This window comes from Rissa tridactyla, chromosome 3, assembly GCF_028500815.1.
Source record: "Rissa tridactyla isolate bRisTri1 chromosome 3, bRisTri1.patW.cur.20221130, whole genome shotgun sequence".
In the NCBI taxonomy this organism is placed as follows: Eukaryota; Metazoa; Chordata; class Aves; order Charadriiformes; family Laridae; genus Rissa; species Rissa tridactyla.
Window position 1 is genome coordinate 127,389,513 of NC_071468.1, and position 14,066 is coordinate 127,403,578.

Here is a 14,066-nt window from a genome sequence, read left to right on the forward strand (position 1 = left end):
GCGGTTCCGGCGGCCGCGCCATCGCGGGGGCCCCGCGGGGCGGTGCCGGGGAGCGCCCGGCCCGACATGGCGGCGCGCGGCAGGTAGCGGGGGCGCGCGACTCGGCACGGCCCGGTCCCGGTCCCGGCCCCGGCCCCGGTCCCGCCATGCACTTCTCCATCCCCGAGACCGAGACCCGCGCCGGCGACGGCGGCGCCGCCTACGTGGTGAGCGGGGCCGGGGCGGAGCGGTCCCGCGGCCCGGGTCCGGGTCCGCCGTCCCGGGGCGGGTGCTGTCCCCGCCCGGTGGGGCCGTGCGGGCCCGCAGCCCCGGCCGCCTGCGCGAAGCCGGGACCGGGGGAGGCGGGCAGCCCCCGGCCGGCCGCTCGCCATCCCCAGACACCCCCGCTCCCGGGCCAGGCGGGCGCCGGGCCGCGCCGCCCCTGCGCCCCGGGCCCGGGAGGGACGGGGCCGGGCCGGGGGGGGTTCCCCGGGGTGCAGCCGCCGCTCGGAGGGTCCCCGGGCCCTGCCCTGCGACGGGGGGGCGGCGGGTCCGGTGGGGGGAGGACAGCGGGCGGCGGCTCCATCCCGTCCCCGGCGCCCCCCCGGCTCATCCTGGCCCGTCCATCCGTCCGTCCCGGCTTCCTGTTTTGCTCGATTCGCCGTGAACGCCCCCGGGCTTGGCGGCTCCTCCGGGATCGGGTCCCCGGCGACGCTGCTGTGGGGCCCCGGCCCCAGGGCTCCCCGACACCCAGACCCCCCTCGCCGTCGGGGCCGCAGCAAGGTACCGCTGCGCGTCCGCGGGGGCTGCATCCGCCTCCGCGCTCCCCCCAGACCCCGGCTCGGGGCTCTGCAGCCCCTTTGGCTCCCTCCGGCCCTGCCGCCCTCTCCTTCGCGCCAGCTGCTATGGGCATCCCTCGCCTGCCCCCTTTGCCGAGGTCCCTCTCGGGGGGATCTTCCCCCACCCTCTCAGCAGCCCGAGGCGGTGTGTTGGGGACACCGATGGCAGCCGTGAGCTGCGGGAAGGGACCTGGTGACCCACAGGCGGCTGTGGTCACCCAAGGGCTGGAGGAGCGGACGGCCAAGGCATGTTCAGCCCCGTGCCTCCCCCTGCACTTTGCCCTCAGGTGCCGTGATGGCTCCTTGGGTGGGGGAAGACTTCGTCCCCGGTGTCAGAGGAGGGCTCGTCTGCAGCCCAGGGTCTTGGCGAGAGCTGGTGATCCTGTGGAGACTGCGGACCCCTGTGCTGGCGCTGGGCAGCTGTGGGTGTTGCCCGGGCCACCCGGCATCTGTCGTGGTGTCCTGGGCCCTCTGTGGGGACCTTGAGCTGCGGGGCTGTTGCCTTTGGGCTGGAGGACGGCGTGAGAAGCCCTTGTGAGCTCCAGCACGTGCAGGGCCAGAGTGGCCTGGATGGGTGCCTCCGCTGACCCCAGGCAGCCCCAGCTTTCGGGGGCAGGAGGACCCTTGGGGCTTCCAGTAAGGGAAACAGCCATGGGAGGTGCCTGCCTGGGTTGCCGTGACCAGCTGGAGGCACATCTCCAGCCCCTGTGGTGTGGTCCTGCCGCCCCCTCAAACGCTGTTCTGGGGATGGCAGGACCTGCTCGGGCACAGAGGGGACAGTGCTGTCCCCTGGGAGGACGCTGCCTGCAGCGAATTGCCCGGAAGCTGAGCCTGGCTGGGGGTATGGGGCAGAGGGGGCACCCAGGGCAGCAGCCAGGGACCCGCTCTGTGGTGTTATAGAAAAACTGAGTTGAAATTTAGCTCTAGCACATGTAATTTCCGTAGCAGTGGGGTCCACCACAGCAGCCACCTCCCCGTCCTTGTGGGGCTCCCCCCAACCTGTGGGGCAGGCGAGCCCTGGCTGGGCTGGTGCATGCTGGGGCAGAGCTGTCCCAGAGGGGTTCCAGCCTTTCCCCAGGCCTGGGGAGAGGGTGGGCTGGGGGGTGGCATGGCGTGGGGGCACGTCCTGCTGGGCTCTCTGCAGCAACCCTTGCGCTTTGGAGCAGCCAGTGTCCCAGTAGCGCTGTGGCATGTTGTGGTGGCCCCAGGGCGGGCAGGCAGCGCATGAGGAAGGAAACCCCTGCCCTGTGGTGAGGGCTGTCTGTGGCCATGCACCCGGGGAGGCAGCGGAGCCAGCCCAGGACCACAGCCTTTGGCCACGCAGCTCTCCGTGGCTGGACGCCAGGGTCCCCTCTCCGCTGGCCTGAGCGCAGCCCGGGTCGCGTTGCTGTGCTCACTCCTCCGAATGTGCCGTGGGGCCTGAGGGATGGAGAACAGCCGCTGGCAGCCGCCTCTCCTTGCTGCAGGGAGGGGTGTCCTTGCCTGCTGACTTGGGGACACCCATGTCCACCACGTGGCTCCGTACTGTCCCCGTGTCTGGGTGGCTGCAGGGTTACTCCTTCCTGGTGTCCATCAGACACATCCCTTGGATGCGCTTGAACTTTCTAAGCACTTACATAGTGCTTAGAGGTGTGGTTTAGCGATGGCTTTTGTCAGTGTTAGGTTGATGGTTGGACTAGATGATCTGAAAGGTCACTTCCAACCTGCGCAGTTCTATGATTCTGATTCCTGAGCCCATATCCACTGGGCTACAGGTCTGCACCGACACGTCCTTGGAGGAGCAGCACACAGAAACCTTTCAGTGCTGTTACTGTACTTACCTGCACGAGTCCTGTGTGTTTGGCCTGTCCCCACTTGCTAACGCGTAGCCCTTGGCTGCTGATGGCAGCCCCTCCTGGTCCTGGCTGTGCTGGGGGTCGTGGCTGTACCTCCTGGGGCTCCTTGTTGGCCGTTGGCCTCCATGGGCAGTCCTGCCCCTCTCCAGGCTGCTGGGGATGATGCCCCTGGGGGCTGCAGGGTGTCCCGGCGCCACAAGGGAAGCGCTGGGGGGATTGTGTGCTCCGGGGCAGCGCTGGGGGGGGTCCAGGTGGTGGGGGACACGCTGCCGGGATTGGTGCCTCTGGGCTAGGGCCAGTGCCTGCGAGGCAAACTGGCTCCTGCAGCGGTGCCCAGCCCGTCGTAGAGCACATGAGGGTTCCTGGTGGGTCCCGGTGCTTCCCGGAGCACGGCTGAGCTCTGCTGACAGGAGGGGAGGGCTGGGGGTGCCCCACCTGCCCCTCGGCGGGGTCCTTGGGAGCATCGCCTCTTCCCGGGCTGTGGCAGGGCTTCTCCCTGGAGTGGCTCGTGGGCCCCAAGCCGGGCAGACCCCAGGGCTCCTCTGTCCAGCAGGTGCTGGGATCTGACTGGCATTTCTCCCCGCAGGCCTACAACATCCATGTGAACGGGGTGTTGCACTGCCGAGTACGCTACAGCCAGCTCCTGGGGCTGCACGAGCAGGTAGGGAGCCCCCTGTCCCCGGCGGGAGCTGCCACCGACATCCCCCCTCCCGCGGGGCCGCGCTGCAGTGCCCGGGGCAGGCAGGGAGCTGGGGGAAAGCTGACCCGCTGGAGAGCAGCTCTGCAGAGAGGCACCCGGGGGTCCTGGGGGGCACCCAGTCGCCCATGAGCCAGCAATGTGCCCTTGTGGCCAACACGGCCAATGGTCTCCTGGGGGGGGCATTCAAAAGAGCGTGGCCAGCAGGTGGAGGGAGGTCATCCTCCCCCTCTGCTCTGCCCTGGGGAGGCCACAGCTGGAGCACTGGGGCCAGTTCTGGGCTCCCCGGTTCCAGAAGGACAGGGAACTGCTGGGGAGGGGACAGCAAAGGGCTACCGAGATGATCAAGAGATGGAGCATCTCTGTGCTGAGGAAAGGCCGAGAGCCCTGGGGCTGTTGAGCTGGAGCAGAGCAGGCTGAGAGGGGATCTCATCAGTGCTCAGCAATAGCTAAAGGGCGGGGGGCAAGAGGATGGGGCCAGGCTCTTCTCAGTGGTGCCCGGGGACAGGACAAGGGGCAACGGGCACAAAGTGGAACACGGGAAATTCCATCTCAACACGAGGAGGAACTTCTTTCCCGTGAGGGTGGCAGAGCACTGGCACAAGCTGCCCAGAGAGGTGGTGGAGTCTCCGTCTCTGGAGACATCCCAACCCCGCCTGGAGGCGTTCCTGTGCCACCTGCTCTGGGTGACCCTGCTCTGGCCGGGGGTTGGACGGGATGATCTCCAGAGGTCCCTGCCAACCCCGACCATTCTGTGATTCTGTGAAAGCGCCGCACGCTGCTGCGGAGCCAGAGCCTCAGGTGCTGCAGTGGCCGTGGGCAAGCATGTGCCGCCCAGTGCTGCTGCGGGGCTGGCCGGGGTCTCGTTTTTTGTTCCTTGGCATCGGGTGCAGGCCTGCTCTCCCGCTCTGTGATGTCCCACCTGGGTTCTTGCAAACTGCTTGCCACCCGTTAGGATAAGGAACACTGGCGAGCTCTCCACTCCCCTTGCCAGGGCGCTGGAGATCAGCTGGGGCGGGGGGTCAGAGCAGCCCCCGTCTCCCTTGGAGGCTCCCGCAGCATTCTGCTCTCTCCCCAGCTAAGGAAAGAGTATGGCGCCAACGTGGTCCCAGCCTTTCCCCCAAAGAAGATCTTCACACTCACCCCGGCAGAGGTAGAGCAACGGCGGGAGCAGCTGGAGAAATACATGCAGGCTGGTAAGCGGGGGCTGCCCTGTGCTGTGCATGGGGGCCGGCCGCCCCTGCCTCGCCCCGGGGCACTGCCTGCATCCCCCTCCCCACGCTGATCCCTTTGCTCTGGCCCATCTTGATACTGCTGTGGTAGTAATTGGTAGTGCTCTGGTAGTAATTGGCCTTGCCTGCTGGATGTCAGCCATTGCAAAGCGGTGCTGCTTCTCAGTCCCTGCCCCTTCCCCTTCCCTGTGCTGTCCAGGGGTCTCGCCTGTGGGGAGCGTGCCCCTGTGCACGCTTAGGATGGGTGCAAACTGGGGGGCTGCGGGGCGGATGGGCATCGGCGTGGGTCCATGCCCCTTCCCGTGTAACACCCGGCTCCTCACCCGTGGGTCCCTGCTCCTTCCCGTGTAACACCCGGCTCCTCACCCGTGGGTCCCTGCTCCTTCCCGTGTAACACCCGGCTCCTCACCCGTGGGTCCCTGCTCCTTCCCGTGTAACACCCGGCTCCTCACCCGTGGGTCCCTGCTCCTTCCCGTGTAACACCCGGCTCCTCACCCGTGGGTCCCTGCTCCTTCCCGTGTAACGCCCGGCTCCTCGCTCATCTTCCCCCGCCCCGCAGTTCGGCAGGACCCGACACTGGGAGGCAGCGAGACCTTCAACAGCTTCCTGCGCAAGGCCCAGCAGGTGAGGGGAGTGCAGGAGCCACGGGAGGTGGTGGACTGTGGGGCGAGTACCCGGGCCCTCGGGCTGCGGGGTGGTGTGAGGATGGCTGGCGGTGGGGGGGCCACGGTGCCAGTCCCATTTCTCCCTCCAGGAGACACAGCAGATACCCACAGAGGAGGTGGTGCTGGAAGTGCTGCTCTCCAACGGCCAGAAGGTCAAGGTCACCATCCTCACCTCGGACCAGACGGAGGATGTCCTTGAGGTGCCAAAGCTCTTGTGCTGGGCAGGACCAGGCCCTCCTGCCCAGTTCTGTGGTTCCCCATGCACGCAGGGGTTCCCTCACCCTGCCCCCCCGCTGCATCCCTACCCCAGAGCAGGGTCGTCTTGGGGGGCCAAAGAGCAGTGGAGCCGGGAAGGGTGTTCTGACGTGTCCCTCTCTGCACCCATACTGGTGTGGGGAGGCCCCCAGCTGTTTCATGGTGGCAGCGATCCCCCGGGCCCCACTTGTCCCCTTGCCCCCCCTGCCCTGTCCCCAGTGCAGCAGAGGCGCTGCCTTCCTGCCATCGGGAGTGCCCAGAACTGGATGTAGAAGGGCGAGGATGTAGAAGTGCTGCCTCTCTGTGTGGGAAGTGACCTCCCGCTCTCGCTGCCAGGCTGTGGCCTCCAAGCTGGATCTGCCGGATGACCTGGTTGGCTACTTCAGCCTCTTCCTAGTGAGGGAGACCAAGGATGGAGCTTTCTCCTGTGAGTGGCGCACGCTGGGGACAGTCCCATGGGGGCTGTGGTGGGACGTCTGCCCTGGGAGAGGGAAAGCGGTGCCTTGCCAGGAGTGAGAGCTGCGTGCTTGGACCCCTGGGGTGGGGGGATCCGGGGTCTCCCCGGGGGTGCCCTGGCTGGCAGGGGTCCACTGGGCTCCTGCTTCCCTGAGCCACTGCTGAGCTGCCGTTTCCCCTCAGTTGTGCGGAAGCTGCAGGAGTTCGAGCTGCCGTACGTGTCCGTCACCAGCCTACACAACCCTGAGTTCAGGATCATCCTGCGCAAGAGGTGAGCGGCAGGGCTGGGGGGACAGCGGCTGCCGGAGCATTGGGGAGGTGTCTGGGGGTCTGCAGGGATCCCTTCCCTCCTGCCATCGCCGCCCGCGGGTGCTTCAACCCCCAGGGACGCACCTGGGCACCTTCGCTTCCATGACAGCGGGGGCCGGGCTGCGCTGCTGGACTTGGCCCCTGTTTCTGCTTTCCCAGCCCTTCCCGCCTCAGGCAGCTGCTTGAGAGGGAGAGTTGGGACATGGCAGCTGATGGCTACCAAGGGGAGCTGGCCAGAGAGCCAGCCCAGCGCCTTGTCCCAGCGTGGGGGAGTGTTTTTCTCCCCATCGTGGTTAGGAGCTGGGGAATAGGTTGACCCTTGTGGTTCCCTTCTAGCTACTGGGACTCCTCCTATGATGACGATGTAATGGAGCATCGCGTGGGGCTGAACTTGCTGTATGCGCAGGTGAGGGTTGGAGCGGCCCAGCCGGGTGAGGAGGGTCACTGCACCCCTCAGCTACAGCTGGCGGGGCTCCGGGCCCAGCTGCTCACCAGCCTCTGCTTCTTGGTAGACGGTGTCAGACATCGAGCATGGATGGATCCTTGTCAACAAGGAACAGCACCGGCAGCTAAAGTCTCTGCAGGAAAAAGTCTCCAAGAAGGAGGTAGGGGAGGGCACAATGCTGTGACTGGGGCAGTCCCAGCAGGGGACTGACCCCACTGCCATGCCAGAGCATGGCGCTGAGCTCGGTGCCCGTTCCTGGCCCCGGAGGGTGGCCATTGGTGCTGAGCTCCCCCGGCTCTGCCCGCAGTTCATCCGCCTGGCGCAGACCCTGAAGTACTATGGCTATCTCAAGTTCGACCCCTGCGTCACTGACTTCCCGGAGAAGGGGTGCCATGTCATCGTCAGCGCTGGCAACAACGAGCTCAACTTCCAGGTGCGGCTGCCCAGCGAGCAGATCAAGGAAGGCAGCTTCAAGGTCACGCGCATGCGGTGCTGGCGCGTCACGTCCTCGGTGAGTGCCACTTGCCGGCAGGGTCCTGGCGAGCAGGGAGGGCTCTGTGGGGTCCGGTGCGACCCTCCTGTGCCGGGCTGCGCTGGCAGCTCCCCTGGGAAAGGTGCTGGCTGTTGCCTGCTTCTAGCCCAGCTGGCCCGGGGGGCGCTTTGGGGCTGAGGGTGTCATCGGTGTGAGGATATTTGAGAGGGCTGCTGCTGTGAGGGTGACCCGATGGTGGTGGAAGGCCAGTGGGAGCTGGGCACAGGGGCCCGGGAAGCTGGCTGCTTTCCCACTGGAGGATCCCAGCCTCAGCACATGCCCTTGCAGGTGCCGATGAGCAACGGTCCCTCGGGGAGCAGCCCGGGGAAGTCCGAGGTGAAGCTGGAGTTGGCTTTCGAGTATCTAATGAGCAAAGACCGGCTGCAGTGGGTCACCATCACCAGTCCGCAGGTAGGGCTGGCGGTGGACAAGGATGGGAGTGAGGGGGCGGCTGTGAGGGACGGGGCTGGTCTGGGCTCGGGGTGGTGTGTTGGGGTGGCCGCAGGGTGCATGACGCCTCTCCCTTGCAGGCCATCATGCTGAGCATCTGCCTGCAGTCCATGGTGGACGAGCTGATGGTGAAAAAGTCTGGAGGCAGCATCCGCAAGGTGAGGGTTGGGGGTGGTTGTTGTCCCTGGGGGGGGATCCCATCCTGCCCCCGGGACTCCCCAGGGTCTAGGCTGGGCCCTGCTCGCTCTCCTCAGGACGGGGCCAGCTGGGGGATCCCCAGGGGCCATCCTAATCTCTGGAGCTGCCTCTGGGGACCCTGCTGCTGAGCTTGGCTCCTCCCCTGCAGATGTTTCGCCGGCGGGTGAACGGGGCCCTGCGGCGCTCGGACAGCCAGCAAGCTGTGAAATCGCCCCCGCTGCTGGTGAGTGGGGACCCTGCGGCCCTGGTGGGGGAGACAAGCGTGGCCACGGACTTTGCTGTGTGTCGGGTACCAGAGCCCACCGCCCCCAGAGGTGCCATTATCCCCTCAGCAGGGCTGGCAGCGGGGAGGGCCGGGACAAGCCCCGAGGGCGGCAGAGCTGCGGTGCCCCACTCCCGCAGTCCTGGGAAGAGAAAGGGGCCTTGGACCCCCTCCCGGGACCGGGCTTCCTGGGGCAGGGAAGGGATGGTGGCCCAGCCTTGTCCCAGAAGGGCAGGTGGTGGCTGAGGGTAGGGAGGTGGCAGGTGGTGGGAAGGGGGGGTGGCACGTCCCGCAGCGCTGCCTGACCATGCTGTCCCTGCAGGACTCGCCCGACGCCTCCCGGGAGCCGATGGCCAAACTCTCGGTGAGTTGTGTGTGGGCACAATGTCACCGTCACCCGCGGGGGGAGTGGGGGTCCTCCCTAACGTCTCCCCTCTCCACAGAGCAAGCTCACCTCTGTCAGCCTGCGAGGGATCAGCCACTCCAGCTCTGCTAACGACGTGGGCGCTAACGACTTCCATGGCAATTACGCCTTTGAGGGCATTGGCGATGAAGATCTGTAGTGGCCCCCCCTTCCTAGGACAGCACCCGCCCGAGGGCCTTCGCTGAGGAATGTACGACCTGCAGACAGGTTGCAATCGACGTGCCTCTCACCTGCTACATCCACCTTCCCCTGCTCCCCCGGGCTGGGGGGGCTCACCCCCAGCCCTCCGTTGCCTTCGGGGTGGGGGCAGCTGAGCTCCTCCTGCTGCTGGCTCCAGCTGGGAGAGGGCTCAGCCCGACCCGAGCAGTGTGCCCAGGCCGAGCCCCGGAGCAGCGTCGCGGAGCCTGGCCCAGCACGGGGGGCAGAGCTGCCCCCTCCCCGGCCAGGAGGGACGGGGTCCGGGCACCCAGGAGGGTGGCTGCCCCAGTGACTGGGGCACACAGTGGCCCTCGTGAGGCTCCGTAATGCCAAATTAGCATTTAGGCTCCTGCTCCGAGACAGGCTGCAGTAAACTGTCTCCGGGGGGCTCTGCGCTGAGCCCCCTCTCTAACCCGCTCATAGACTCCAACGTAATCTAGGCTTGTAACCACGTATCTCCTGCTGCTCAGACCGACCAGAGCATTAATGGACAGTAACCGATGTTTACATACTGCAATGATGATTAAAATGGATCCTGATTGGTACCGGGCTGTCTGTTGGGGTGGTGGCGGCTGTCCCTCCCCTCCCCGCACACCTTGCCAGCCCCACACTGCCCTCGCCTGAAGCAGGACAAGGCCCCCAGGGAGAATAGCGGATAACAAAACTGACTGTTTAATGCTTTTATACACAATATAAATTACACTGACTGGCGTGGCAACAGCCATGGGACCAGTCCCGTTCCCCCCTCCCCCCTTTTCCCCAAACTCCGGCAGAGGAAGGCTCTGGCGGGCAGGAACAGGGAGGGACCACTCCCGTGGGTGCCTGGGGACACGGGCACCGCTGCTGCTGGGGCAGAGACCTGAGCCTGGAGCCCGAGCTGCCGGTTGTGGCTTCACCCTGCCCAGGCCAGACAGGGCTGCTGGAGACCCCGGCGGACCCTGCATAAGGCAGCCCTGAGCCCCCCCCGTGGAGTCTGATGCCCATCCCTCCCCCAGGGAGGGCAGGGGCCGCAGCTGGGGTGCCCCAGGGCTGGGCACCCCTGCAGCCGGGCTAAGTGCTGTCTCAGGGCAGGGCCGTGCCCACGGCTGGAGGGGCCAGGAGGGCTTTGGCAGTACGAGGGTTTACCCAGCTCTCAGCCGTGTGGCCATGGATCTTCTGGTGGCGCTTGTAGTTGTCCCAGTGGCCAGTGGTGTAGGGGCAGTCCCGGCACTGGAAGGGCTTCTCGCCTGTGTGCCGCAGCATGTGCCTCTTCAGGTTCATGCTCTGGTTGCAGCTGTAGCTGCAGAGGCTGCACTGGAAGGGCTTGTCGCCCGAGTGGATGCGCCCGTGACGCTTGAGGTTGGCCAGGTTGCCGCAGGCGTAGTCGCAGAGCTGGCACTTGTAGGGCTTCTCGCCCGTGTGCACTCGCTGGTGCCGCTTCAGGTTGTCGAGGTGGGCGGAGGCGTAGGGGCAGAGCGGGCAGACAAACGGCTTCTCCCCGCTGTGTGTCTTCATGTGCCGCGCCAAGTGGTTGGGGTAGTGGGTGACGAAGGGGCAGAGGCTGCAGGCAAAGCCTTTGTCCCCCGTGCCCTTGCGGGGGCTGGCGCCCGGCTCGGTGCCCAGCACCGCCAGGCTGCAGCGCCCGCAGACCTGCTCGGCCAGGCCCTCATCCTGCGCGAAGCCGTCGTCCAGCACCAGCCCGCACATGCGGCACGTGAAGGGGAAGAGCAGCTCGGGCAGCGCGGCCGCCTCCTCACCCCGCAGCCGAGCGCAGCCGGGCAGGAAGGGGCCGCTGCCGCTGCCCACGTGCAGGCTCAGCTCTGGCAGCAGCGGCTCTGCGGGACAGAAACAAGCAGGGCTGTGAGTGTGGGAGCACAGCGCTGGGAGGGCTCAGCTCCCTCCAGAGCCCCGGGGGCAGTGGTGCCCCAGCTGAGGCCGGTGGCACATGGCGCCAGGCAGGACACGCGCCTTGCCCCTTCCCCCTGGGGGCTCCCCCCCAGCATCTCTCCCCTGCACCCCCCATTTTACCTGGGTCCTTGTCCCGCCGGTGCGGCCCCTCGCCTTTGGGCAGGCGGTGGCTGAGCATGTGCCGCTTCAGGTTGCGGCTCTGGTTGCAGCGATAGTCGCAGGCAGCGCACTGGAAGGGCTTGTCCTGGCTGTGGACTCGTTCGTGGCGTTTGAGGTTGCCCAGGCTGCTGCAGGCGAAGCTGCAGCACGTGCAGCGGTAGGGCTTCTCCCCCGTGTGCGTGCGCAGGTGTCGGGTCAGGTTGACCAGCTGGGCAGAGGCGTAGGCACACTGCGGGCAGGCGAAGGGCTTCTCCCCATTGTGTGTCTTCATGTGGCGCTTGAGGTGGCTGGAGTAGTGGGAGGCGAAGGGGCAGAGCTGGCAGGAGTACACGATGCGCTGGCTGCGGCCCCCCTCGGCACCGGCACACTGCAGGCAGCTCTGCCCCAGGCTGGCAGCCAGCTGCAGCCCGCACTGGCGGCAGGGCAGCGCCGCGGGGCCGGGCTCACCGCCCTCCTCCGGGTCACTCTCCACGCTCAGCTGCTGGTACCCAGAGGAGCAGTCGTCGTCACTCAGCGCATATGCTGGGATGGTGATCTTCCCCACCAGGGTGTCTGCTGAGAAGACCGTGGGGATGGGACGGTGTCAGGCCCCTGGCTGGCCCAGGCACAGCCCCTCCACTTGTGCCACCGGTCCCAGAAGGGCCCATCCCAAGGAGGGGACTGGGGCCAGGCAGCTGCACCCGCCCTGGCAGCACCCAGCAGCCTGCAGGAGCCCACCATGCTGCTCACAGCAGGGCGAGGAGCCTCATGACCACAACCTGCCCTGACGCCCTGTCCTGGGCGCCTCAGGAAACCCTGTCACCTCTGCCCTGCGGCCGGGCGGTCAGCTCACCGCCAGACCCCCGGCACCAGGAAGGGCGGGTGGAGGGGGGCACAGGGGTGCAGCGGGCAGCCAGCACACACTGGTGCTGCTGGACCCGGCTGGTAGGAAGCAGTGGTGGCAGGAAGGTGTTGAGCACAGCCTGACTCAGGCAGGGGGGCTGGGTGCCCATGAGACTTGCTCCAGCCCCCCCTCGGCTGTGCTGCTGCCCCAGGGACAGCAGCTGGTCCTGCTCCCATAGCCGAGACCATGGGGCTCCAACACTAGACCCCCTCCACCACATGGAAAAAAGACCTTCCCCATCCCCACGCAGTGCCGCTGCACCATGGCGGTGGGGGGAAGCCGCTGCCAGGCTCTCAGAGGGCACTTATGCTTCCCGGCTGGGCACAGACCTATCCTCCTGCGGCCCCTGGGGTAGTGCCCGTGCCCCAGGAAGGGATGACAGAGCGGAGACCACCGCCCTGCAGCCGCCCCAGGCTGGCCTGCTGGCCCCACGCCCCAGATGTGCCCCCAGGCTGGTGCTAGGGGCTGGAAGGGCAGTGACATGCAGCCAAAGCTGTGCCTGACCTGGAGCCCTGGAGCCCCCACAACCCAACAGCTGCCCCCTGCCCCGGGAAACAACCTGGGCTGTCCCCTTCACTGCTGCCCACCCTCCTGCATCCACCTCCCAGAGCCCCGGGTGGGCGCAGGGGTGAGGCTGCTCCCACGCTGCGGGACAGGGCGGGCCCCCCCAGGCTCCAGTCCCTTTTCACAAGCACCACCTGAAGCGCAGACGCCAGAACAGGGCATCCTGCGAGGGCCTGGCTATTGCTGGGGGAGCCCTCAACCCCACCCCAAGCCCCACACTGAGGGACTCCGCTGCCGCCTCGGCTCAGGCCCAGCATCCCTGCAGCACTGCCCCCTGAGCACGGCTGTGTGGGACAACACGGCCCACGGGGTGAGGACGAATATGGGGCCTGTGATGGCTCTCCTGACATCCTTAGTAGTCCCTGAGGTGCCTGGTCCTACTCCCCAGCTGGGGCTGGTGGCTGAGAGTGGGAAGGAAGGTATTTCCAATGGCAGAAGGTTTGCTGCAGAGAGCGGCTTTCAGCCCTCGCAGCATCCAGCCCCCAGAGCCACCAAGCGAGCTTTGTCCCCGGCACAGGCTGTGGGGAAGCATGGTCCTGGGAGCAGAACCCCATCTGCCAGGCAGCTGGGACTGTGCCGTGGCGCGGGAACTGCCAGCACAACACAACCCGGTGTGGCTGCCGAGCACAGGGACCAAAGCACAGCCCTCATGGACAGCGAGGGGACAGAGCCACAGGGCTTGGGCAGTCCATGCCCCCCTCCTCTTGCCACTGAGTGTATCCCCACATTATTCAATGCTCACCATCGAGGGCAGCGAGTGATGCTCTCACCAGTCCTTGTGAGGCACCTTAATGGAGCCAGAGCAGGGTTTGCTCCTCTGGCTGCCCCGGAGCCTGATGTGACACCAGCTGGGCAGGCACTGGCCGGCCACACAAAGGGCCGGGATGGCTGTGGGGTGGGCGAATGGCAGGGAGCAAAGACTGGCAGAGAGACAGCCCCGGCCCAGCTCCCCCCACCCTCACAACGCCGAGGGGTGGCTGTGGGGCAGGACCCTGCAGGGACGGGGCCCTGGCCCCCGGGAGGGCAGAAAGCCATGTCCCGGTGGCTGGGAGACCTGGGGGCTCCTGGGCAGAGCGGTGCAGATGGGGACGAGCCCGGTGGCGGCTGCAGTGGGGCGGGCTGCCAGCACCGGTGTCCCCCAGCCCCACACCAACCATGAGGGTGCGGTGTGCCTGAAGCGCCCGAACGGGAGGGTCAGTGCCAGGGATCGGTGCCGGGCGGGCAATGACCACCGGCGCGGGGCCCTGCCCGGGGCCGGGGCCTCACCCCGCGGGGGGCGATCCCGGGCGAGAAAACGCGCCGGGGGACAGAGCAGCCACCGGGCGGGCCCGCTGCCGCGGCGGGCGGCTGCCGGATGGGGCCCAGCGCGGGGGCCGGCACCGGCGGGGCCGGGCCGGGCCGCGTCGCCGCTGCAGGTGCGCCCAGGGCGGCCGTCCCCGCGGGGCGCCGGTGCCGGGCCCGCACGGCGGCACGCACCTGGCGGTCCCTTCTCGAAGGCCAGGCCGCGGCCCAGCAGCAGGTCGCCGGGCAGCACCAGCGCCGCTCCCGCCGTCTCCTCGGGGCCGTCTTCGGCGTCCGCTGCAACACACCGAGCGCCGCGGGTCACCGCTGGGCCGCCGCCGCCGCCGCCCCCCGGCCCCGCTGCGCACTCACCCTTCACCGGCTGCGGGTGGCTCTGCTTCCGCCGGGGCATCGTGGCCGGCCCCGGCCCCGGCCCGGCCCCGCCGCCCGCCCGCCCGCGGCCCGCCAGCCGCCCCCGCCAGCCCGGGGCGGCCGCCGCCGCCCCGCCTCGACCGG

The 14,066-nt window shown here is 67.7% G+C and overlaps 2 protein-coding genes across 6 annotated transcripts; one reads left to right on the forward strand and one right to left on the reverse strand.

Annotated features, from left to right (window-relative positions):
* The first annotated feature begins 27 nt into the window (after nucleotides 1–27).
* SNX17 (sorting nexin 17) lies at nucleotides 28–9,321 on the forward strand. Its single transcript, XM_054196824.1, has 15 exons — nucleotides 28–206; nucleotides 3,240–3,314; nucleotides 4,429–4,546; nucleotides 5,142–5,206; nucleotides 5,337–5,447; nucleotides 5,839–5,929; nucleotides 6,142–6,229; nucleotides 6,604–6,673; nucleotides 6,780–6,872; nucleotides 7,020–7,223; nucleotides 7,533–7,655; nucleotides 7,775–7,852; nucleotides 8,041–8,115; nucleotides 8,477–8,518; nucleotides 8,598–9,321. Exons 1-15 carry the CDS (start codon nucleotides 147–149, stop codon nucleotides 8,715–8,717), a joined length of 1,413 nt encoding a protein of 470 aa, XP_054052799.1. The 5' UTR covers nucleotides 28–146; the 3' UTR covers nucleotides 8,718–9,321.
* Nucleotides 9,322–9,432: 111 nt separating this feature from the next.
* ZNF513 (zinc finger protein 513) lies at nucleotides 9,433–14,006 on the reverse strand. Of its 5 annotated transcripts, none has more exons than XM_054195805.1 (4): nucleotides 13,923–14,006; nucleotides 13,746–13,847; nucleotides 10,784–11,374; nucleotides 9,433–10,590 (listed from the first exon to the last, which is right to left on the reverse strand). In XM_054195805.1, exons 1-4 carry the CDS (start codon nucleotides 13,960–13,962, stop codon nucleotides 9,839–9,841), a joined length of 1,485 nt encoding a protein of 494 aa, XP_054051780.1. In that variant the 5' UTR covers nucleotides 13,963–14,006; the 3' UTR covers nucleotides 9,433–9,838. The 5 variants fall into 5 exon arrangements, with proteins under 5 accessions (XP_054051780.1, XP_054051779.1, XP_054051781.1 ...); XM_054195804.1 differs by having other exon boundaries at nucleotides 10,784–11,377; XM_054195806.1 differs by lacking the exon at nucleotides 13,746–13,847 and having other exon boundaries at nucleotides 10,784–11,377; nucleotides 13,923–14,001.
* Nucleotides 14,007–14,066: the final 60 nt, after the last annotated feature.